The sequence below is a fragment of the Garra rufa genome, chromosome 15, assembly GCF_049309525.1.
Source record: "Garra rufa chromosome 15, GarRuf1.0, whole genome shotgun sequence".
NCBI lineage: Eukaryota > Metazoa > Chordata > Actinopteri > Cypriniformes > Cyprinidae > Garra > Garra rufa.
In genome coordinates, this window is record NC_133375.1 from 34,602,659 (window position 1) to 34,629,130 (window position 26,472).

The following is a 26,472-nucleotide window of genomic DNA, read 5'->3' on the forward strand; positions in this document are numbered from 1 at the left end:
CCCGACTGGAAAACCCAATAGCTCCGGGACGTCGGGCTAGCGATTTTGCGAGCCCTGTAAATATGCCTTTATCGAAATCCTTAATGTCTTCCCCTGGCTTCATAAACACATCCATGAATTACGGTTTGAGTTGCCAGTAGGAGACAATTGTACAGTATGGGAGCTAAAAACACCTTCGCGCATGGAGCATTGCCTTAACCTGTATCAATCTATTTGACAAAGACACAAGGCCCGCCCCTTCCCTACTTCTGATTGGCTCATCGGCTAGAATGTGACTTGTTTGAGTCGTTGAGCGTCAAGCTGCTCTCTGACCTGCACATCTCAGAGAAATGACAGATCAATATCCGCGAACCTGATTTTTTTTTTTTCCCCGCAGCCACAGTACGCCGGAAATCCGGCGTGGTGCCGGAACGCTATCACCCCTGCAGAGCTATAAAAGACAAGCAATTGTGGTTAAAAAGTGTATAATTATAAATTTTTTAAAGAAAATGTAAGATCGGTTCACTAGATAAGACTCTTATTCCTCAACTGGGATCATTTAGAGCCCTTTGAAACTACATTTAAACTGCATTTTTAACCTTCAATTCATTGAGCACCATTGAAGTCCACTATATGGAGAAAAATCCTGGAATGTTTTCCTTAAAAAAACAATTTCTTTGCGACTGAAGAAAGAAAGACATGAATATCTTGGATGACATAGGGGTGAGTAAATTATCAGAATTTTTTTATTTTTGAGTGTGGAGTAATCCTTTAAAAAATGTTACTCTCATGTACTCTGTAGCATGCAAAATACGTATTTAGTTGTGCTTTGTGTTCGCTCCACACAGCTTGTAGATCGCTGGCTAACAGCAATATCTGTTCGCTCAAAATTGTCTAGAAATGTATCAATGAATAGTGAATGTTTGTTGTTGTTATTACTTGGAGTTATGATTAAGAATAGAGCAATACGTTGGTGCACAAACTGCAGTGCTTTATTAATATGTTGTTGCGTTGGGCTAACACATATACAATTATAGCTGTTTGAGTGTTTAATGTAATTGAGCGAATTGTTTTGGAGTCATTGAGCAAATAAGGTAAAAAATAAATGCATATTATAAGACAATGAAAGTGTTTTTGACCTTGCATTCATGTCAACCTGTTGTTGGGGACTCTCAAAACCAAAATATGAACCTTTCATAATTCATAATCGGGGCACTTTAACAATACAAAGCAATACAAATTTGTGTTTCTAAGTGTTGTGGATGGTGCCCGTGTATGTTCAGTACCTCATCTCCACGGATCAGCTCTGCTCCACCCTGCTCTCGTGCCTGACTGGTCTTCATGTTCAGTTTTCTCTCCACAGCCGCCAACTCTTCACGGACCTCCTGCAACTCCTCTACCTTGGACTCCTTCTTACGAACTATAATAGCAGCCTAAATGCACAAATTAATTGTATTTTAAATACGTTTTGTTATATACAGCGGATACAGCAAGTTATATACAACAAGCATTTGACACATCAGCATTTTTATCAGTACGGGGATTTCTAAGTGGGCTATTGACACAAAATTTCCACCAGATGTAGCCATCAAGCCAAATATTGAATTCATACAAAGAAATCAGAACATTTAAGTATAAAAGTTGAGTCATAATAAAGTGAAATGACACAGGGAATAAGTATTGAACACATGAAGATAACAAGGTGCAAAATGGCATAGAAAGCCAGGAAATCACCTGAAATCTGTCAGTATTGAAATATAAACCCTGCCCCTATCAGTACTAACTGATATCAGCTGCTTTCCCGCTGTATTTAATTTTTTAAATAACTTTTTACTGTAACCTGTATATAATTTTACTTTCTTACTTTCATTGAATCACAAGATGTTTCAATCATGCTGGAGCACATTTTTAGAGGGACAAACAACTCTAACATAATTTTTTTTTTAAAAACGCATCTCTGAGACCTTTTTCCATTCCACATTTTCAAACACAAAAACATGTTTTGTGTCAATGGCCCCATAGACCTCTTGAAACCCTGTGTTTTTGAAGATCAGTTGCCTTGGACAAAGGTCAATTATACAATCTAGTTTTTATAAAAAATATTTGACCTCAGAAAGCCGCAGCTGACCAATCAGAATCAAGTATTCTAGAGAGCCATGTAATAGGCTATGATAATGGACATCTGGCAATTACATATGAAACAAATGCGCATTGTTCTATTAGCAAATCAGAGAACATCAAACATTCTTTCAAGTTCAAAGACATGCAAGTGCATCGTCTCTCTATACGGGTATGAAGACCACATGGTCACCTATACCCTGTGTTTCCATTTTGGACACATCGGGCTTTAAAAGGCTTAAGGGGCAAACACTAAATCACACAGTACTCAACTCTGCATGAATACAGACTGTTGCTAAACAAAGTTTGGCCAGAAATCTCCTTGCCCAAAATAAACCCGACTGCTCAGGTAAAAAGAACAACACCTGTTTAAGCAAAGTCAAGTAGGTGATAAAAACGAAAGAAAGAGATGACATCTAACCTGTTGTCTGAACAAAGAGAGTTTATCATCCATTGGGTCGTTACGCATCATCTTCTTCTCAATCAGATGGTTGATCTCTGTGTTGGTTTCTTTGATCTAATGAACAAAATGTGTTTTATTACTTTATACGCTACATTAAAAATACTTTTATTAAGCAATGATGTTTTAAATTGATCAAAAAGAATCTTGAAAAAAAAGTGTATAGCTGTTTTCACCCTTTCTTTAAACAGCACAACTGTTTTCAACACTGCTAATAATAAGAAAGGTTTCTTGAGGACCAGATCAGCATATTAAAATGATTTCTGAAGGCTTACACCTACATATTTTTATACTGTTCTCTGTTCAATTTTAACATTAAGATTCAAATCCACGCGCACCGACTGACCTTGTCCTCTAGCTCCCTCAGTTCTGCTTGGCCCATAGCAGGCTCAGACGCCACCTTCTGTAAGTACTGCACCACCTTTCTCATGTTCTCCAGCTCTCTGGGCAGCTTCTCAGAAACCATGTAGGAGTTAAACTTGATGTCCTCCTCGAGTCTCTTCATGAGGCCTGTGGTTTAGGATAACATGCATGTTACCTTTTTAAATAAACGTGATCTTGCTCTGTGCCACAGTTGTCTTTCGCAGTGAGAGTGTAATAAGATTCAGTGAACATTATAAAAAAATAAAAAAAAAACTGTTGTGGAGTTCTGAAAATTGCACATAATTACACATAATATTACAAATATTACATTTTTATTTAGTATGGATGTGCACTAGGAATTGAACCCATGACCCATGATTAAACTTTAAGTCATTCTGGGACAGCTGACCTTAAAGGGATAGTTTTTAATTTGAATTTTGTCATTAATTATGAACCATCATGTTGTTCCAAACTTTACAAAAATTTACAGATAATGTACTCACCCCCTTGTCATCAAAGTTTGTTATCTCTTTCTTTCTTCAGTCGTAAAAAAAAGTTATGTTTTTTGAGGAAAACATTTCAAGATTTCTCCCCATATAATGGTTTTGTATAGTGCCCCCAAGTTTGAACTTCCAAAATGCAGTTTAAATACAGCTTCAGAGGTTTCTAAACGATCCCAGCCGAGGAAGAAATGTCTTATCTAGCGAAATGATCGGCTATTTTCGAAACAAATTGACAGTTTATATACTTTTTAACCTCAAATGCTGTGCGATGCGCATGCTTAATCAGTGTGATTGGGGTCAACACAGTTAGGGTATGTTGGAAAAACTCCATCTCGTTTTGTACCCGTACTTCAAAATCGTACTTCAAAATCGTCCTACAACGCTGCAGAAGTACCGACCCAGTGTTTACAAAGTAAACATACAAAGATGATCAAATGGCCTTTAAAAAAGGGTAAAACAGCATTGTAGAACGATTTTGAAGCTGAAGACGAAAACGAGATGGGAGTTTTTCGACATACCGTAACTGTATTGACCCGGATTACACAGACTACGTGTGTGCATAGCAGAGACGAGACAAGACAAGCATTTGAGGTACATAAGTATAAGGTATTGAAGTATATAAATTGTCAATTTGTTTTAAAAATAACCGATCACTTCGCAACATAAGACCCATCTTCCTCAGCTGGGATCGTTTAGACCCCTTTGAAGCTGCATTAAACTGCATTTTGGAAGTTCAAACTTGGTGGCACCATACATATCCATTATATGGAAAGAAATCCTAAAAATATTTCCTCCAAAAACCTAATTTCTTCACGACTGAAGAAATTAAGACATCTTGGATAACAAGGGGGTGAGTACATTATTTGTAAATTTTAGTTCTGAAAGTAAACTAATCCTTTAAGATATTTTTGATGAAATCCGAAATAGACCGCAATAGTAATGTTATTAAGCTTCGAGAATAAAGAAAACAATTGTTATAATTTTATTCAACAATTAGCTTAATAACATGCACCACTAATGTCACATGGACTATTTTAATGATGTCCTTACTACTTTCTGGACCTTGGACGTTCATAAAGCTGTCTATGCAGGGTCTTACAAGTTAGGAACGACATGAGGGTGAGCAATTAATGACAGAATTTTCATTTTTGGCTGAACTATCCTTTTCAGTATAACAACTTACTCTCTGGCTTTTCGTCTGCGGCTGCTTGCTGCAAGTCTTTGAGCTGGATCTGACATCGCTGCAGTCTCTGCTCTGCCTGGAAGAGCTACACCAGAGATGAAACACAGCTGAGTTATCAAAATGTCTAGTAGACAATGACTGATTGAAAATAGGCAATTGAGCTCCAATGAGTTTCTTTAGACATAAACATACAAACTGACGTATTCAGACTCTCTACCTGGTTTTTCTGCTCCTGTTTCTGATGAGCAAGAGAGTCTTCTCTTTCTTTTTCCACTCGTAGCTGTCTGGCCAGATCCAGCATGCGTTGGTGGTTTGACACTGCCTCCACCTAGTGGACAAGAGCAGCATCACAAAAACCAGGAAACCAGAATATCTATAGCTGTTTTACATTTTCTTCGCTATATCTGTGAATTCTCTTCAGTGGATTTGAATATGATTTATTGGATTGCTAGATTAGAGGAAGCTGCAAGGAGTTCATTATTTGTGTATGTGAAATGTTCACATTGGATTTGAGCTTTAGATGAATTTTTGCAGCTATGAATATTTACACTACCAGTCAAAAGTTTTTGTACAGTAAGATTTTTAACATTTAAAAAAAAAAGTCTATTCTGCTCAACAAGCCTGCATTTATTTAATCCAAAATACAGCAAAAACTAATATTGTGAAATATTTGTACTTTTTACTTTAAAATAACTTTTTTCTATTTGAATACATTTTAAAATGGATTTTTTTTTTTAGCAAGGATGCTTTAAATTGATCAAAAGTGATTATAAAGACATTATTCATTTTGCACAAAAAAAAAATCTATTTCAGATAAATGTTGTTCTTCTAAACTTTCTATTTATCAAAGAAACCTGAAAATCTGAATATTAGAATGATTTCTGAAGGATCATGTGACTGGAGTAATGATGCTAAAAATGTAGCTTTGAAATCACAGGAATAAATTACATTTTAAAATATATTCAAATAAAACAGTCGTTTTAAACTGTGAAAATATTTCAAAAGTTTCAAAACTGTTTTTGCTGTACTTAGGATCAAATAAAATCTTACCGTTTAAAAATTTTTGACTGGTAGTGTATATCAAATTAGTATTAGTACTAGAATTAGTTAATCGAAACATTCTTTGTTTTATTTCAGACACGATGGTGGTCATTTATTATATTAAACGCATTCATTATGCCATTTAGGCCTTTTAAACAGTGACCTCAACAGTCAATCAAGATGACAAAAACAATTTTGATTGTTCTCTGTAAATGTGTGTATTTGAATGTGCAATTCCATAATTTTCACAAAGAAATTCAGTAGGATTCTGTCTTTCTTACCCTCTTTTTAAGCCGCTCTACCCTTTTTATGAGTTGATCCTTCTCCTCCTCCATTGCAACAATGTCCTGCAGCGACACATTGTTATTGTGTATATAATGCGAAACTCTACATGAGCAGATGGGACTCCGGCAACACTGGCTTTCTTACCCGTCGAATCTCAGCGGTGGAGAAACCAGAGCTCTTCAGCTGTTCACACTCCTTGTGGATGTTCTTGAATCCCTCCACCAGCTCCACATACTATAAAATCAATTGAAAGAAAACAGGATAAAGCACAAAAATATGCATATATTAATACAGAATCTATAGAATTCTACAGATGCAAAATAGGCTTTAACATTTACAAGTGACAAAAATAAATAAATAAATAAAGTAAGCAGTCACCATTATTTATACATAACATACCCTTTAAAACAGTATTTTCTTCATACACCTCTAAATACGATATGAGCTGTTTGTTTGTTTTTTTACAAATTTTGCAATTTTGCAAAATATTTGGGACACTGACTTCATTGTTTGATCACTATTCATTATATGCCAGCATTAAATGTTCAAATTAAATGTTTTTAATTTTTGATTAGTTATATTAAGAAATATTCTTTTAGATATAATTAATCAAGGGCTGTCAAACAATTAATCACGATTAATCGCATCCAAAATAAAAGTCTATGATTACATACTATATGTGTGTGTACTGTGTGTAAATATTATGTATATGTAAATACACACACATACATGTTTATCAAAGAAAAATATTTTAGATTTATATATAAAATATTTATAATTCTATATATAATCTAAATTAAATACAAGTATAACTATTCATACATCTAAATATTTTTTTAATCTATACATGTATGTGTGTGTATTTATATATACATAATAAATATACACAGTAAACACACATTTAGTATGTAAACATAAACTTTTATTTTGGATGCGATTAATCGTTTGACAGCCCTAATTTAATCTTTCAAAAAGACACCAGTTTGCACTCTATTTGTGTGAAGTGCCAGAATGTGTTATCAAAATGAAATGGGAAAAAAAACAGAATCTAAAAGAAAAGGTTTTTAAGGGTTTAAAGGAATAGTTCATAATAGTTCATCTGGCCATATAAGATGTGGATGAGCTTGTTTCTTCTTTAGAACAGATTTGTGAAAATTTCACATTAGATCACTTGTTCACCAGTGGATCCAATGCAGTGAATGGGTGCCGTCAAGATGATAACAGTTTTTCACTTCACAAGTTATTAACTGATGTGTTGTGGATTATTGTGATGTTTTTATTAGTTGTTTAGACTCTCATTCTGACGGCACCCATTCACTGCAGGGGATCCATTTGTGAGCATGTGATGTAATGCTAAATTTCTCCAAATCTGTTCTAATGAAGAAACAAACTCATTTACATCTGGAATAGCCTGAAGGTTGAGTACATTTTCAAAAAAAATTCATTATTTGGGTGAGCTGTTCCTTTAAGCCATATGTTCAGTAATCATACCTGGTGGTAGGTCTCAGCAATGATATCATCTTGAAGAAACTCAGCAGGAATCTCTAGTTTGACGAGGAATCTGGCCAGGTATGCTCTCTTCTTCAGCTCTGGAATCCTCTGTAACAGCCAGTGCAGGATGGGGTGCACCACAGGCTTACTGCCTATCACCAAACCCTGGCGAAAACTGCTTCTGTTAAGGAACACACGTCAAAGCTGACTGGATGTTTGAAATTCTTAGAAGTAAAACTTTTTCTGTTTAGATAGTAGAAAACAAACTTGGCACCCAGCTAAACTATGGTACCGCTACACTACCAGTCAAAAGATTTTTTTTTTTTTTTTTTAAGAAGACTCTTCTGCTCACCAAGATTGCATTTATTTAATACAAAATACAGCAAAAGCAGTAATATTGTGAAATGTTTTTTACTATTTAAAAGAATATTACTATTTAAAACACAATTTATGCCTGTGTTCAAAGCTAAATTTTCAGCATCATTACTCCAGTCTTCAGTATAACATGATCCTTCTAATAATTCTAATATGCTGATTATTGCTATTATTATCAATATTTAAAACAATTGAGTACATTTTTTCAGGATTCAGGATAAATAGAAAGTATAAATTATATAAATTTATACAGTATAATTTATACGTTATAATTTTGGGTAAAGAAATTATAGAAATTAATACTTATATTTAAGCAAGGATGCCTTAAATTGATCAAAAGTGATGATAAAGACATTTATTAGAATTTCTATTTCTGAAGGATTATGTGACTGGAGTAATGACGCAAAAAATTCAGCTTTGGAAATTTGTTATTTTAATTAGTAGAAATATTTCAAACCTCAGCTGTTTTTGCTGTACTTTGGATCAAATAAATGACACAGGTTTTTCATGCACTTGTCAAGTTTGAGATTTTGGGCTTTTTGGTGTTTTATGAAGTGTTTTTTCAGACTAGAGGAAGGAAAACACCAAAAATACACCGTTAAGTGTTTCTTTTACAGCACTGAATCTATTTGTGTCAATAGATTTAAATTACAATCCATATTTTTAAAGGCTGTTTTCACAAAATGAGTTTTTTCTCCTACACTGAGCCATAAATCTCCACTTCAGTAGCACTTACACACACCAAACTTTACATTTTTATTCCTGTCTATATCCTGGAGGTTTTTACAGAGGGATTTGTTTATATGTGACCCTGGACCACAAAACCAGTCTTAAGTCGCTGGGGTATATTTGTAGCAATAGCCAAAAATACATTGTATAGGTCAAAATTATTGATTTTTCTTTTATGCCAAAAATCATTAGGAAATTAAGTAAAGATCATGTTCCGTGAAGATTTTTTGTAAAATTCCTACTATAAATATATCAAAATGTAATTTTTGATTAGTAATATGCATTAAGAACTTAATTTGGACAACTTTGAAGATGATTTTCTCAATATTTAGATTTTTTTGCACCCTCAGATTGCAGATTTTCAAATAGATGTATCTCGGCCAAATATTGCCCTATTCTAAACAACCATATATCAATAGAAAGCTTATTTATTGAGCTTTCATATGATGAATACATCTCAGTTTTGTAAAATTTAACCTTATGACTGGTTTTGTGGTCCAGGGTCACATATATAATTTGCTTGATTTTATACACCATTTTATTTCCCCCAAAATTGTAAAAAAATACATTATTTTCTGTCTGTTCCAAGTTTTTTTCTGAATTATGGCGTTTGTCACGTGTAACAATAATAATATTAAATCCCCCCTGTAAAAACAGTTGACTCTAATATGTCAAAAAATTAAACAAGAGTTTTGAAACTGACTTCATTCAGTGTTTAGATTTTTGTATTAGAAATGTATGCAAATTAGCGCATATTTCATTAAATAATGCCTCATTTGCAAATTTAAACCTAACGTTTTCCAAATCTTGTAATACAAAAAATGATTGTAATTATCAATGTAATCAATCTACTGGGTAAGTAAGATGATAACTACTAGTTAATTTGTTTTTACCTAATTCACTTGCAGTGTCTCGCGTACATTAAAAATCTTACTGTTCAAAAACTTTTGACTGGTAGTGCATGTCTTGTGACACTATTTTCAATATTTCTGTCTTACACTTCAGCCATTCCTCCAGGAGGTTTGTATTTCATCATCCCCAGAAGAGTAAACATTCTCTTAGCTGTCTGTTCAGGCATTTCCTCACGTATATCAATGGCTTGCTGAAACAAAAGATGGATTGAGACGAGATAAAGTGTTAAAACAGACGATTAGTGCTGTTTTTTATGCAACATACAAATAAACCTGATAGACAGGCTCTGTACAGCACACCATCTATGTAATATAAATGTAATTTAATATGATATAAATACAGTAATAAAAAAACAGATGACAGGAACTAGTGTTATATATTTTTTTTTTTTCACTGATAATGTTCATAAGTATTAATAAAGATTATTTTCATCTCACCTTTGGATCAACTTCAGCCAGAACATCATTTAAAATCTGCAGTAACTGCATTGGCTCCAGAGAATCGAATGTAATGAGATTGAAGTTTTTCTTAAAAGGCTCCCTGTTCAGCTGCTCAACGATAAATTTGAGCTGTTCGCTCATCTTGAAGAGTTATTGGGAGGCAAACCTAAGACAAAAACTAACTAACGTTAGTTTGCGATGTTTTGGAAAATACTTTTTTAAACTAACATTAGCTAATCGTCGCGCTGATTATCCGAGTTTAACGTTAGCCCTCTGAACGTTGACCCAGAATGCCGTTTTTATTCGACTTTAGCTAAATGAAGATGATAAACACTTGTATATGCGATGTAACTGCGTGTACCGCTAGCACATCAACAAAATCTGCCTAGGAACCGTTGTCACACAAGGCCTGGTTGCTAACAGGAAGTTGGTCATCTGAGGAGATTTCTCGGGTTTTAAAATAAAAGTCTCCACAAAAGACTTTTATTGCTTTCTGCACTGCAAATGCAAATATCGTAAATGACAATATTACATAAACAAAACAATTATAGGACAAAATGCTATAAACACTTAAAAGCTGATAAATACTATCAATTTCTGTGAATGACAGGAATTTTATTTCATTTCATTTTGTTGCCAAATAGCCGCTAATTACTAAATAAAGTTGCTTTACAAAGACTTAACTTGTAACAAACATTACCTCCAATGACATGCTAAGTGTAAGTATATCAAATATTTACTTTAAAACCAGTGGCTTCAACTTGGGATCTGTACTTCGAGCAGTACATTGAAGAAGATATGAGTAAATAATAATAACAACAACAATTTTATAACGTAGTTTTATAATAATGTGTAACTTCTAACAAGTAAATAATAATATCAATAATAACAACAATTACATTTTTATTATATAATTATATTATTAATAGTGATGATGATGATGATGATGATGATGAAAATTGAACAACATAAAAAATTGCTTTCCTCTGCAATATATTAAGCGCACATTATTATTAAAAACACTAACATTTTAACATCATATAATTATGCATCATACATTACATTTTAAACAGTTAAAACAAACATTTTTCAGATATAATTTGTAATTTTTTTCACTAGTGGGTACAGGACACTATAGTTAATTTATGTAAGTGAGGATAGCAAAATGAAGTAAACTGTGACATATTACCCAAAGAAATCTTCATAGATTGGACTACCAGTGAAACTGATAAATATTTGGGACCAGAAATTACTCAGACACTTTGACCTGATCATGTTTTGCTTAAGTGTTTGCTAATGTGACCTTTTTACACCACGGACTAAACAAAATGAAGCATTGCTTGGTAACTGGTCAACTAACTTTTGATAGCTGTGTAAAAATCATAATAACAGTGGTCTGAATAATTTTTGGTTGACTGTAATCAATTACATACATTTCTATCAAAGTTATCTGACATTATCAAGATGAATTTGTTCTGAAACAGTTTAACTCAGTTCTTATCATATTTTATTGCCATTTTCTAAGCTATAGCGAATAAACTGTGATATCGTGTCTGAATACATTTTGGTTTGACTGTAAATATATATTTTTCATGCTATTTTAACTGTAAAAAAAATACAGATAAACATGTTAGTGTTTTTAGCTATCTTTTTATGTTGTCTCAATTTTGGCAATTTATTATTATTATTAGTTACTTGTTAGAAATTGCACATTACTATAAAACTACGTTATAAAACTGTTATTATTATTTACTTGTTGTGGCTTGCACATTATTATAAAACTAGGTTATGTTATAAAACTATTTTCAATCTGGAATCTAAGTACTGTTAAAAAATATTATTTATTCATAAAAAAAACCTTTGTCCATTATACTTGACTGTTTTTCTTTTTTGTTTGTTTGTTTTACAAGAGCAAATTTGCACACTATACAGACCCTAGATAAATTAGGACTAACTAGAGAACCGCTAGTAAACCAGAACTTAATTACTTTAGTAGCCTATTTTTCACAGCTGGAATGGGACAAAAGAAGAAAGAAATTAACAATAAAATTTAAAACATTTCCTTTGTGTCCGAATCTGTCGCATGAATCCACTATCACACACATCTTAGCAGTTTATCTCTGAGTATCTGGTGTTGTGAGGTGGATTTGGCGCTGCGTGCTGCTCTGCGCGTGGCCGTCTAGTTCTGTCTGAGGCGCGTGAATGCACGAGTACATAGGCATTATCTTCATTTCCAGTTTCATCGGCAAATTACAGAATGCGGAGGTGAAAACGGACGGTCTCGCCGATCGAGGCACAAATCCTTGACGGTATACGCTGGTATTAAACCAGTTAGTATTATTTTTCTCATCTGAAAGCTGTTCCTGAGCGAGAATCACGCATGCATTCAAACAGAGGATTATCGCGGAGGAACTGCCTCGAAACCATGAGCTGCAGTTGGGGGACGGAGCTGTGGGTGAGTACAGCCGAGAGACATTGAAGCGAATGCATCTAGAAGATATAAAGCAATATAGTTCACAAAATGTTTAGGATATCCCTTAGTAACATATATATGCCCATTAGTGATAAATAAATAGCCCACCACACCGCCCATTTTACAGTGTTGCAGATCGCAAATTCCAGCTACTGTAACAGGAATCTATCATTTCACGATATTAGCATTGAATCTTATGCATGCACGTTCCAGATATTTTAATGCAAACAAATGCATGCTCGCTAAAGCTCGTTTAATGCAGTTATTAGCCATCAGCGTTGACTAAATACCCTAGATGGCAATAATCCTTGGGCTAATGCTATCCCTAACCACAAGCAACTGAATGAGGCTGAGGCTGGAGCAGGTGCACAGGTTATTCCCATGCATGTCCCTTTTCAGCTTTGATGTTGCAATGTCTATGTAATAAAGTAATAGTGTAATGTCATTGCACCACGTTACAGCTTCTGTTATGATCTTAAATATTTAATATGTTCAAGACTGTCCCTTGTTGGTTGTAACATCATGCAACCTTAACCTAGTAACAACACCACCATAATGTAGGATAAAATATGCATGTAGTGGGCTTGTAACCAAAAGTTTAAACTTTGCAAGGTTTCACTTAATCTTAATTCGTTGTAATAAGTGTAGAAAAGACCAGGGAATCTGGTAATATAGGGTAAGTTATAACATCATTAGTTTAGCCAATTAGAAATGAGTTACGAGGTGAAATCATCTTACATGGCCACCACCCTCTTCAGGTGACAAAGCTGTAAGCCTTTGTAAAATATTATGAGGGTAATATTTTAAAAGGATTTATAGGACTAAAACCTAGTTTATAATTTGATTTGTGATCATGCTAATGGATGTTAAGTGACAGAACTGAACCTGAATCAGCAAGTTTTTCATTTAATTGAATTAAAAGCTTTTCATCATTATGTTTAAAATACATATCAGGGTTGGCAAGGGATTGGATGAATATGAACATGTATATTTGATAACCACACTAAATAATGCATTCTTCGATTAGTGGGTTATGACAACAGCACTCCTTGTAGCTGACAATAACTCAAGTTTGTAGCAGACAAATAAACATTAAACACCAAGTTACTGTGGATAAAAAGACATCAGTTAAATGACTAATAAGTAATAGACAGAGCATTATTCAAATTGACTATGGACAAATATTCTAAAAGCTAGACTATGGGAGTCGCGGGAGATTCAGATCAATATGTTTTGTAACAGTAACCTAGTGGTTAATAGGTTTCAAAACAAGTTAAATGCTCTGTGATGGATGAAGTTTGTACTGTGTATATAGCGATAAGCATTAGGCATGTTACGGCTGGAGAGCCAGCAGTGCTGAATAATGGATTTGACACGTTGCCAATGTCAGAGAATACTGCAAACTCATGAAATTATATGGGATGACTTTCATTCTGAAGGTATTTTGATATCTCTCCTCTGGGCCCTCTTTCACAGTTATATCAAATTTATCAAAGCAGAATCTATAATTTTTATCTCCTAAAGTGTTCTGTTGGCACTCTACCTTCATTGCTATGTCATATTTTGGCAACGTTTTATGAACGTGAGATGCTCTAAATGGTTAGGGCTTCATATGTTAACTGTTCTGTCTTTTGCAGGATCAGTTTGATAATCTAGAGAAACACACTCAATGGGGCATTGAGTTTTTGGAGCGCTACACCAAGTTTGTGAAGGAACGGTCTGAAATTGAACTGAGCTATGCTAAACAGATCAGGTAAGTTAAAGACAGATCTGTATATTTGTAGTTCTTGTATGTTATTACGAAATACATGATCATATTTTGCCAGTTTAAGTCTGAAGTCTAAAGAGCTTTAGGCAGTACAGATTGTTTTAAAGAAGCTCACATTAATAAACAGGAAAATAATAGTGCTATTGTTGCAAAATGCATCAATACTGACTAGGGGTCGACCGATTATGGGTGCCAATATTAAGCATTTTAAGGTTTTCGATATCGGTCATTTTTAAAAACGATTTGCTGATAAAATAATTTAAAAGCATTTACAGAAGGTTTTTGTCCTAGCCCTTGTTATTCTTATTTTGACATTAATTTTAATTTTTTTACACTAGACATATATATTAGTTCAAAATATCGGTTATCGGTCTACTTGATCTTTAATACTTGGTATCGGCATTGGCCCTGAAAAACACCCCCTATGTTATTTTTAATTTTGACATGAATTTTCATATTTACATTAGACATATATATATATAAATTGGTTAAAAATATCGGTTACTGGTCTACTTGATCTTTAATAATTGGTATCGCTATCGGCCCTGAAAAACACCCCCTATGTTATTTTTAATCTTGACATTAATTTTCATATTTACACCAGACATATACATTGGTTCAAAATACCGGTTATTGGTCTACCTAATCTGTAATAATTTTTATCGCCTTCGGCCCTAAGTAACATCCCCTTGTTATTTTTAATTTTGACATAAATTTTCATTTTTACACCAGACATGTATATCGGTTCAAAAAATATTGATTATTGGTCTACTTGATCTGTAATAATTTTTATTGCCTTTGGCCCTGAGAACCATCCCCTTGTTATTTTTAGTTTTGACATTAATTTAAATGTTTACACCAGATGTATATATCGGTTCAAAATATCGGTTATCGGGCTACTTGATCTTTAATAATTGGTATCTGCATCGGCCCTGAAAAACATCCCCTTGTTATTTTAATTTTGACATTAATTTTCGTTTTTACTCCAGATGTATATATTGTTTCAAAATATCGGTTATTGGTCCACTTGATCTTTAATAATTGGTATTGGCATCAGCCCTAAAAAAACATCCCCTTGTAATTTTTAATTTTTCACATACATTTTTTTATTTACACCAGACATATATATCAGTTCAAAATATCGGTTGTCGGTCTACTTGATCTTAAATAATCGTATCGGCATTGGCCCTGAAAAACATCCCCTTGTTATTTTTAATTTTCACATTAATTTTTGTATTTTACACCAGACATATATATCGGTTCAAAATATCAGTAATTAGTCAGCTTGATCTTTAATAATCAGTATCGGCATCGGCCCCTTATTATTTTTAATTTTCACATTAATTTTCATTTTTACACTAGTTGTATATATTGGTTCAAAATACCAACCTCTATTTCTAAAACAGCTTTCGTTTTAGCTGTAAATCAGCTCTACAGAATACAATAGTGTCATTATCCAGCTTAATTCATTTTAAGTTTTGAATTTTAATAAAATATTAATAAATAATAAAATTTTGTAGGGATGTAACCATAGTAAATATATCAATTATAATATAATTATTTTTGGTGGAAAATTAAATAAAAATTATGTGGCAATTGCTATTTTTGGATAATCCAGTGAATTAAGCACTATTTTTGTTGTATGTGATGACAAAATGTATATATTTTCTCAAACATTCAAAATACATTTCAGTCTGAATATACCAGATACCTGCATAACTTCACAGTAAATGACTGTGAAGCCTACAAATATTCATAAAAATTGTGTTTTATGAGGACAAGGTATTATGTCAGCGAGAACAAACATAAAACAGGTCACATGTCCAACGTGTATTACCATGGATACTAGGTTTCCACAGCTCTGACCCACATTTTATTATCCACCACTGTTTCTGTAATATTTCTTACTGGCTGCATTTTGGAAGTTTATTAAGCAGCCGTTTCCTCTGGAGATGTTGACCCCGAGGACACCGTATGACTTACCAGCATCATCTGCGCTCCTGCTCAAAGACATATGCAGAAAAACCTCCACATTTATAATAAACCCCACAGCTGGAGCTCTCAGCGGCGCTGCTGATTTGACCAGACGTGCAACAAACAGGCCCTCTTTTCTGATCGCATAAGAGAAAATCCTCTTTTTGTAGCCGTTGGCTCAATCCGGGCATTGTTGTTATTTTTAAGAACTGTGTCAGACTGTATTTTATTCTCAAGACAGAATCTTTAATTCACAACATCTCCCAGAGGCTGTTTTTTTGTTCAGATCGCAGCCATGGGTGAAAGATTTATTAAGCGCTAAGCACATGTTAGCAGATAAACGGCATCGACCGTAAAAACCGCTGGGTTGGGTTATTCTAATGAGATTTATTTATGGCTTTGTCAACCTTTTCCCATTTGCCGCTGTGCATTGACGCATAGGGCGGCCCATTTAGGCCGATCGTAGGGAAACTAGCAGACAATAAAGCAACTGCATCGGTGTGGTCTTGTCAAGAAACTGCAAGATGGTGATCTGCCTAGCAACACGTCAGACTCCTGGGAGGTACCGTTGGGTGTGTGCGGAGAGAGGGAGAGATAGAGTGAAGGAAAGCTGCAGGAAAAAGCATCGAGGGGGCGGCACCATCAGCATGCGCTCTCACCATCATAATTGATTTTAAGCCATTTATAGGCCCTCTTGAAATAACCACGCAATATTCATGTATAAAGTAGTGATTTTCTCGTTTTCGCTCTGTCATTTGACGTCGTGCTGTAATCAGTTTTCCACTCTGATTGACAGAGGTCAGCCTCATGAATCGGACGCCTTGTTCAGTGGGATGATACGATTATTCTGATGGTGACAATATTAGCTTTTGTTTGTGCCGCAGCCTCGCGTTGCACCACAAGCGCCATTAGATCTTATTTTTCATTGACGTGCACATTTCACTCATTCAAATACTGTGAAACAAAGACATCTTTGAAATCAGTTAAATGTCTTGGTTTTGCTTTGCTTGCTGCAAAACAAATTGCGTTTGGTGGAAGAAATGTTTACTAAATGAATGCTTTTTTATGTTAGGGTAACTGGGAGGATGTGAAGTAATAGACTATGCACCACTACTTGCCAAACTTAATTGCAAGAACAATTAATAAAGCAAACAGATAGTTCCACCCTAAAACACACACCGTTGGTTGAACCAGTCGGGCTGGGTCAAACAAACATAATTTACATGGACTTGTTTATGTTGCTTTATATAATAAAATGTTTTAATATTTGAACAAACTGTCTTATCTGTTTTATTTTAGGAATCTGTCCAAGAAGTATCAGCTCAAGAAGAACTCTAAAGAGGAGGAGGAATTCAAGTGAGTGAGAGTTTGGCATACATAAATCATACACATCATGCATTGATATCTTAAACGGATAGTTCACACAAAAAATGAAAATCACCCTCGAGCCATCCTAGGTGTATATGACTTTCTTCTCTGACAAATACAATCAAAGTTATATTCAAAATGTCCTGGCTCTTTTAAGCTTTATAATGGCAGTGAATGGGTGTTAAGTCCAATAAAGTGCATCCATTCTTCATAAGAAGTACTCTACACAGCTCCAGGGGGTTAATAAAGGCCTGGAGCGAATCAATGCATTTTTGTAAGAAAAATATCTGTATTTAAATCTTTATAAACCTTAATCTGTAGACTCTGCTAACTGTCGTACACATGTTCACAAAAGAGTGGTATTCCAGTGGATGACGTAGGACAGAGATGAACATGGTGATGAAAATGGAAGCACAGTGTAGAGAGCAAAACAAAACACCAGTCACAAATTAGAAGTACAAAACAAGGATTTGTAAAGAAAAATGTCAGAGCATACAAGCCAAGAGGAGACTGGTTTTCCTTTGCTGTAAACAAAACTTGTTTTTTGCGAAACTAGCACATTCTCACTGGAGCCTATGTCCTCTTGTGAACACGTTTATGACAGCGGAAGCTAGAGATTACGGTTTATAAAGTTTTAAATATGGATATTTTTCTTATACAAACACGTCAAATTGCTTCAGAAGTCCTTTATTATCCCCACAGAGCCGTTCTATGATGGATGTATAGACTTTTATTGGACTTCAACATCTTAAACCTCACTTTAAAGCTTGGTAGACCCAGGATATTTTTCATAAAACTCCAATTGTATTTGTCGGAAAAAAGTCGTATGCACCTAGGATGGCTTGAGGCTAAGTAAATCATGGGATAATTTTCATTTTTTGAAAATTATCCCTTTAATTATCCCTATCCCTTTAATGTATTCGTTTACTGATGATGTTTCAGATTTACTCACACAAAACAGTTCATGTCTTACTACTGTATATAAGTTTGGGGTCCATAAGATTTCAGTGTTTTTGAAAGTCTCTTGTGCTCACCAAGGCTGCATTTATTGATCGAAATACAGTAAAAACAGAAATATTGTGAAATTTGATTAGTTTAAAATAACACTTTCTGTCTGTCAAAAAAAAAAAATATGTGACCCTGGACCACAAAACCAGTCATAAGGTTAAATTTTACAAAACTGAGATGTATACATCACATGAAAGCTCAATAAATAAGCTTTCTATTGATATATGGTTTGTTAAGATAGGACAATATTTGTCTGAGATACATCTATTTGAAAATCTGCAATCTGAGGGTGCAAAAAAATCAAAATACTGAGAAAATCACCTTTAAAGTTGTCCAAATTAAGTTCTTAACAATGCAAATTACTAATCAAAAATTACATTTTGATATATTTATAGTAGGAATTTTACAAAAAATCTTCTTGGAACATGATCTTTACTTAATTTCCTAATGATTTTTGGCATAAAAGAAAAATCAATAATTTTGACCCATACAATGTATTTTTGGCTATTGCTACAAATATACCCCAGCGACTTAAGACTGGTTTTGTGGTCCAGGGTCACATATATATAACCCAAACTTTTGACTGATGGTGTATATATGCAAATTTTATTTAGTTTAGGTATAATCAAAGTTGTTGGTTTCATTTTAAGTATCTACTGTGTGAAAAGTGTTAATTGGAGCAATTTTGTGCTTGTCTCGTTTGCTGTTATTAAATTGCATTATTCATTTGTCCAAAAAGTATTTGGACACTTAAGCCAGACTTGCTTGAATGCAAAATACTGAACTTTTAAAATATTATTTAAAAGAAAAACATACTTTTCAAGCTCATTTTTTTTCATAACATGAAATTTATTAGAGTTATTAGATTTATTGGAGTATATGAGTTGACACTTATTGGGTAAAAGTGATATTCAGACATTTTTATTTTGGCTTAAAGGGATAGTTCACCCAAAAATGAAAATTACCCCATGATTTACTCACCCTCAAGCCATCCTAGGTGTATGTGACTTTTTTCTGTCAGATGAATACAGTTAGAGTTATATTAAAAAATGCCACGGCTCTTCCAAGCTTTATAATTGCCGTAAAAGGCTGTTGAGATTCAGTAGTCCAATAAAATGCATGCATACTTCATAAAAAATTACTCCACACAACTCTGGGAGGGTAATAAAGGCATTTTAAAGCAAATAAATGTGTTTTTGTAATTGCAATATCCATATTTAAAATTTAAAACGTAATCTCTAGTTTCCGCTAAATGTTGTACGCACGTTCACGAGAGAGTGGCACAGACGTAGAATGACGTAGGACTTAGGTGTAACATAAGCTCCGGTGAGAAGTGACGAACACGGAAACGCAGAGGAGAGCACAAAACAAAACAGCGGTCATAAATTAAAAGTAAAAAATTAGGATTTGTGAAGAAAAGCGTTGGAGGAAAACTTTGCCTCCTTTGCTGTAAACAAAACTTGGTTTTCACGAGACTAGCATATTCGCGCTGGAGCTTACACTACGCCCACGTCATCCGCTGGAACACCACTCTTAGAGATTACGGTTTATAAATATGGATATTTTTCTTACAAAAATGCATTGATTCACTTCAGACGGCCTTTATTAACCCCCCAAAGCAGTGTGGAGCACTTTTTATGATGAATGGGTGCACTTTATTGGGCTTCAAAATCTCAACACCCATTCACTGCCATTATAAATCTTAGAAGAGCTAGGACATTTTTAATATAACTCCAATTATATTCGCCTGAAAAAAGAAAGTCATATACATCTAGGATGGCTTGAGAGCAAGTAAAATAATTTTCATTTTTGGGTGAACTATCCCTTTAAGGGTCCAAAAATTTTAATATTATGGGGCCACTATGTATTTTGGCATTATATATTGGCCAGCATTCATATCAACACCAGTACCAGACATTGAAAAACTTTAATTAAGTTGACCACTATTGTGTTAATTTTAATTTTACTTTTGATTTTATTTTACTCTTTTAAAAGAAAAACTAACTGATGCCACATCTATAATGTCTCATTTTGCTGTTTTGTCATAATGTCTTAACGTTTTGCCATCAGGTACACCACATGTAGAGCATTTCTGATGACCTTAAATGAGCTGAACGACTATGCAGGTCAACACGAGGTCATCGCCGAAAACCTGTCCACTCAGATAATGGCTGAGCTGACCCGCTACACTCAAGAACTAAAGGCTGAACGGAAATCGGTATGAACGCGTCTTTTTCACACTTTACTTGTCATGACGATGCCAAACAATCCAGCTTTTGGCTTTCTAGAGATCATTTAAAGAGATTATCTTCCGAAAAAAGAATCAAATCCCTCAATAACGTAAATCACCCGTTAAAGGCATGTAGGAAACCGCAAAAATAATTCCCCCTTTGCTCTCCAGCACAGCACTCACCTCTTACAAATCCAGGGTTAATCGCATAGGAATACGGTATTATTTTGTTTATGATTTGTCCCAGCCCTGTGGAATGAAGCCAGAACCAATGTGGGTCATGTATTCAGGTCAGTGGAGTTTGAGAAGGTCGCCCTCCCCCCGCTCTTGGCCTCTCTTGTCTAAAGGTTCTCGCGCGGGTTCAGGAGGCCTCTGTCTGAGGCTGGTGGCTGGAAGTAATATGACAGCGAAGTAAAACGCCACCACGCTCGAGCTGAGGGAGGCTTCGTTCGCCTCCGACCTCCGCTGATGCATTTTGTCTGTCTTTTGTGTTCAAATGTCACGCTGAGAGAAAGTGGTCTTTATGTATTTTTCATAAAGAGAGTCGTGGTATGCCGCGAGTAGGCAGACACAAGCGATCGCCTGTGCTGCTTTGTCAGTGACGTTTACGCTAATGAGAGACACTAAATAAATGATTTGTGTTCCAGTGAGGAATTCTCCAGTTAATTAACATTTATTGTACATGAGTACGTCTTTGCTTCCGTAATTGATTTCTTTATGGAATGACGAGGGATTTGGATTCAGCAATAGCTCTGGAATATAATCTTTCTAGCAGCTGCTGTCTGGCTTGATTGTCTCATATTTCATTTAATCAGCTTAGATTCCAATTAAATGACTTTTCTGCATAATATTTTAAAAGGACATGTCAGTAACACAATAATGAGTCAAACTGTGATAGTTGTCATGACTGTGCAAAAACTGAAATAGAATTTCTTATTTTGAAATGGAGTGTCTTGGTTATTAAAAATAGTTTGTTTCTAGTATGAACAGCCAAATATTTAAAGGCGCTGTTGAAACAAATATTTCAAAATATTAATAATTATTAATTATTAAAGGAGAAGTTCACTTCCAGAACAAAAATTTACAGATAATTTACTCACCCCCTTGTCATCCAAGATGTCTTTCTTTCTTCAGTTGTAAAGAAATTATGATTTCAGGATTTTTCTTCATATAGTGGACTTCTCTGTTGCAGCTTCAAGGGGATCTAAACGATCCCAGCCGAGGAGAAGGCTCTTATCTAACAAAACGATCGGTTATTTTCCAAAAACAATTACAATTTATATACTTGTATAAAAAACGTGTATATTCCGGTTCAAACCAGTTAGGGTATGTCGAAAAACTCCCATCTCATTTTCCTTCTCCAACTTCACAATCGTCCTACATCACTGTTTTACCCTTTTTGTAAAGGGCGTTTGATCTTCTTTGCACGTTCACTTTGTAAACATTTGATCCGTAGGATGTAGGATGAATTTGAAGATGAAGAGAAAGATTGAAGGAGAAAATGAGATGGGAGTTTTTCGACATACCCTAACTGTCTTGAAATGGAATACACAGAGTATACACAGAGCTAGACAAGACGAGCATTTGAGGTTAAAAAGAATATAAATTGTCCATTTTTTTTTTTGAAAATAAAGGACCTTCTTTGGTTGGGATTGTGTAGAGCCTTTTGAAGCAGTATTTAAACTGCATTTTGGAAGTTCAAACTTGCGGGCATATCATAGAAGTCCACTATATGGAGAGAAATCCTGAATAAAAACATTTCCTTATAATTTACTCACCCCATGTCATCAAAGATGTTCATGTCTTTACAGTTTACAGGGTTTTTCTCTATATAGTATATAGGGCTGCAACAACGAATCGATAAAATCGATAAAAATCGATTACTAAAAGCGTTGGCAACGAATTTCATAATCGATTCGTTGTGTCGCGCGACGCAGAGACATTTGGTTGTTATTATATATATTAAAAAAAAATTGAGCGCAGAGCGGAGTGGACACATTCGGTCTCTCTCCCGCACTGATGCCAGCAGAGTTCGGCACCTCATAAGCTGTGTTTCCATCCAAAAATGCGAATTTAACTTATGCGCAAAACTGGAACATTTGAGCATAAAGCACCGTTTCTACATTATATATATATATGCTGCCCCGTACTTTCACAGCAGCCAATGCTCGATCGCAAAACAGCTGCTGTACGGGTCGTTGGATAGTGGAGATGGAGAAAACTACTTCTATAGTTTTTGTAACACTGTCTGTCTGTATAATGTGTCGAAAACATACTGTACCACAACCGTAAGGAGAAAGAGGAGCTCTGCTGAGGTGAAATCGTCTCAGTTTTGAATAGGGCTGTGACGGTGGCACGTTGTTTTTTTATAGCCTACACTTCAGTCAGCGAACAAGCAGCCTAAAAACGCTAAAATAAATCAAAGAAATAATATATTTAATTAAGAAAGTAGCCTAAGAGTATTAAATAGGCTATTAAACAAACATTCCTTGTAAAAATGTCCGACAGCTCATCAATTTTTGGCCGACTGAATTTCCAGTCCGACTGTCTTTTTTTCTCTTTCTCTTCCTCATTACACAGCTGCTGATTTTAATAGCAAAGTGATTACATTTATTTTCGTTCCTTTAGTTTATAAAGTTAATTTAGAGATATATTTGGAACACTTTTTGTTTGTTAAATTCAAGTTTTTGTTTTTTAAAGTTATACCTAGCAAACAGCGGCAGACAGATCAAAAGCCTGCTTAATTCATCACGATTTAAATTAAAATCCATTGATATAAAAAACTTAAAACATATCACAATATTAGTTTAATCATTCAATCAAGATAATTCCAAAGTTTGTGCGGACAGAAGCGCGCTTTGCAGGACATGGAGACGCCAGTGCGATGTGGAATTTCTTTTTTGCTCATAAAGGTAAGAGTAATTTACCACCCGGGCCGGAACTGTAAAGGGTCTACCTTAGTTTGTGTGCACTAACAGTATCAACAAAATGTGCTCTTAAAGAAAACAAACAGAATACGCTTGATATCTTTGGTTTAAACAGGAGCGCTTCACAATAATTAACCGAAACCCAGGTAATTGCCTCACAAACACAATATCTATAGAAAGCTTTAAATTATTATTTTACTATAAAACGAAATAATTAAAATCGAAAACAAAACTCTTTCATTAGCTAATCCATAAAGATGCATTAGGCATTAATGAGCAGATGGCAGAATCGTCAATTTCATCTTTGCAACACTGAATCAGAAAATACTAGTTTATTAATAAGTAATTCGAATATTTTCTTAATTTTTGCCTTGACACATTCATGGTAATTACTTTTGCTGGGGCTTTGAGGCCAGTTTTGCGTGCATTTGAATGCGGAACTCTTCCAGCTGGTCGCTGCTGATGGCAGGACACTAAACACCGCCATGGCAGAATGAATGTAGCAGAAAGTTAGTCAAGTTATCCCGTTCCAGCGTGCAAAGTCACATGACTTTTTTAATGCGCACTGAGGAATTTAATTTGAGAGGCTTCTTGATGGGAAATGCAGCATGTACACCACAGCAATCCGCTGTCTTGACGGATAGTAATTTTAGTTTATTTAGTCTATATATTTGGCAGATGTAAAGCATACATGTGTATGTTTTTTGTGTTAGTCCATTTTTATTTTATTATTATTATTATAACAGTTCAAGGAGCAACATGTTTGTGCACGTTCTAAAGATTTTAGTTCTGTTTTTGAATAAAGGGTTGTAAATCCCTTGTTTTTTTTTATTTATCCGATTCATCGATTAATCGAAAAAATAATCGACAGATTAATCGATTATTAAAATAATCGTTAGTTGCAGCCCTAATAGTATACATCTCAACTGGAGTTTCAATGCAGCTTCAAAGAGCTGTACACGATCCCAGCTGAGGAATAAGGGTCTGATATAGTGAAACGATCTGTCACTTTCAAAAAAAAAAATTTATATACTTTTAACAACAAATGCTCGTCTTGCACTAGCTCTATTTTTAAACTAATTTATTATTCCATTTTTATCAGTTAAAGGGGCTATATGCAATTTTCTGAAATTTAAACTCGCGACTGACACCTGTGGCCAAAAAACGGAACTGCTCTTCCTTTCTGCTTGCTCTCGCAGCGTTCACTCACTCTAGTCCTCACTCGGCGCCGTTCGCTCTCAATTTTGATCTTTTTCGGGCACTTGTCAGGGGTTTAACTTTTTTAGTCTTCTGTGAAGTTACTGTTGGTGTCAGAGTTGTCCTGGGTCTCTTCTGTGTATTCGCACAATCCATTGCACTGCTTGCGAGTGTAGGCTAATTGCTGACTAGCGGTGGTGGCAGAGTGATCTGAAACGTTTAACATGAACGCGCTTGACGTCACATCCGCAGACAGCGCGCAAAAAAACGGACCCGACAGAAAATAGGAAAAATAGGATGCAGGCTTATAGGTGCACCCACTGTGAGCTGACAAGGTGTCAGTATGCTCATCAGGAGATGTTTGAGTCATAAATGGTCAAATAAAAAGGCTATTACGTTTATTTTGGGGAAAAAGTTGCATATAGCCCCTTTAACGGTTAATGTTCGAATAACGAGCAGCGGTTGTCGGTCAGGAAAATTAACCGAAATGAGCATCCCTAGTTGTAATTTTTTTTTTTAGAAAATGGCCAAACATTTCGGTAGATAATACCCTTATTCTTCGGCTGGGATCGTGTAGAGCTCTTTGAAGCTGCATTGAATCTGCATTGTGGAAGTTCAAACCATTGGAATCCATAAAAGTTCACAATGTGGAGAAAAATCCTGAAATGTTTTCCTCAAAAATCTTAATTTCTTTAAGCATGAAAACAACAACTGTATAGACTTTTATGATGCTTTTTTTGACCACAATCCACTTTGTATGGAAAATACCTGCTTTGCTTTTAGGTTTTATAAAAAGAAAGAAAATAATGTGGTTAGGATCATTTTTAGATATGCTGTTAATGTAATTGCTGTCAAATATGCATATATTTACTTCTGCATCTCATCGGATCAGATTTTAGAGCAGTAACTGTTTGTTTTCTAACAAATATTATCCTAATGTAGGCTATCTATCATATTTGTCTGTACTGTTTTTATTAACCTACAAAGGTGCAGACTCCATTGCAACATCGTTTATTTCTATTTTTGTTTTTACAGAACTGTGGCAGTGAGATTTGCACATTTTCTTTGGATTTTATTTCAAGAACTGTAAAATGTAAACATAAAAAATGCTGTTCTTTTAAACTCTTAAAAAAAAATTCTTAAAATGTATTCTTTCAACAAAAATATTAAGCATCACAACTGTTTTTGATATAAATAATAAGAAAATGTGTCTTAAGCAGCAAATCAGCATATTAGACTGATTTCTGAAGGATGATGTGACACTAAAGGCTGAAATACAGTTGTTAAAAATTCAGAATTGGCACAGAAATAAATTACATTTTAAAATATATTCAAATGTAAAACAGTTATTTTAAATTTTAATAATATTTTCATCAAATAAATGCAGCCTTGGTGAGCATAAGAGACTTAGAAACATTTAAATTTTCTGTGTTCTAAATTGCAGATCTATTTTTTCTCTTTTCTTTCCTCAAGCATTTCCATGATGGCCGCAGAGCGCAACAACACATTGAGAATTCCTGGAAGCAGCTGGAATCGGTGAGTCAGTTTAACTGAACAGAACACAGTGTGAATATTCAAATTCTTCCTGATACTGGCCTCTCTTTCATCACCTGTTTAGATATGAGCTAGAACTGGGCCATCTTGTACA

At 34.6% G+C, this 26,472-nt stretch overlaps 2 protein-coding genes across 2 annotated transcripts in view; one reads left to right on the plus strand and one right to left on the minus strand.

Annotated features, from left to right (window-relative positions):
* ift81 (intraflagellar transport 81 homolog) overlaps positions 1–10,258 on the minus strand; it is a 31,722-nt gene extending 21,464 nt beyond the window's left edge. Inside the window, exons 1-10 of the mRNA XM_073818984.1 lie at positions 9,877–10,258; positions 9,526–9,629; positions 7,424–7,604; positions 6,077–6,166; positions 5,929–5,994; positions 4,824–4,934; positions 4,607–4,691; positions 2,904–3,067; positions 2,519–2,614; positions 1,266–1,412 (exon numbers count right to left, since the gene is read on the minus strand). Of these exons, the coding sequence (XP_073675085.1) occupies positions 1,266–1,412; positions 2,519–2,614; positions 2,904–3,067; positions 4,607–4,691; positions 4,824–4,934; positions 5,929–5,994; positions 6,077–6,166; positions 7,424–7,604; positions 9,526–9,629; positions 9,877–10,020 (1,188 nt within the window). The 5' untranslated portion in view covers positions 10,021–10,258. The remainder of the gene's footprint in view (positions 1–1,265; positions 1,413–2,518; positions 2,615–2,903; positions 3,068–4,606; positions 4,692–4,823; positions 4,935–5,928; positions 5,995–6,076; positions 6,167–7,423; positions 7,605–9,525; positions 9,630–9,876) is intronic.
* A 2,001-nt stretch (positions 10,259–12,259) lies between these two features.
* Positions 12,260–26,472, plus strand: part of fnbp1a (formin binding protein 1a) — a 34,669-nt gene continuing 20,456 nt past the window's right edge. Inside the window, exons 1-5 of the mRNA XM_073819436.1 lie at positions 12,260–12,334; positions 13,990–14,105; positions 17,394–17,450; positions 20,541–20,688; positions 26,298–26,360. Coding sequence (XP_073675537.1) covers positions 12,260–12,334; positions 13,990–14,105; positions 17,394–17,450; positions 20,541–20,688; positions 26,298–26,360 — 459 coding nt within the window. The remainder of the gene's footprint in view (positions 12,335–13,989; positions 14,106–17,393; positions 17,451–20,540; positions 20,689–26,297; positions 26,361–26,472) is intronic.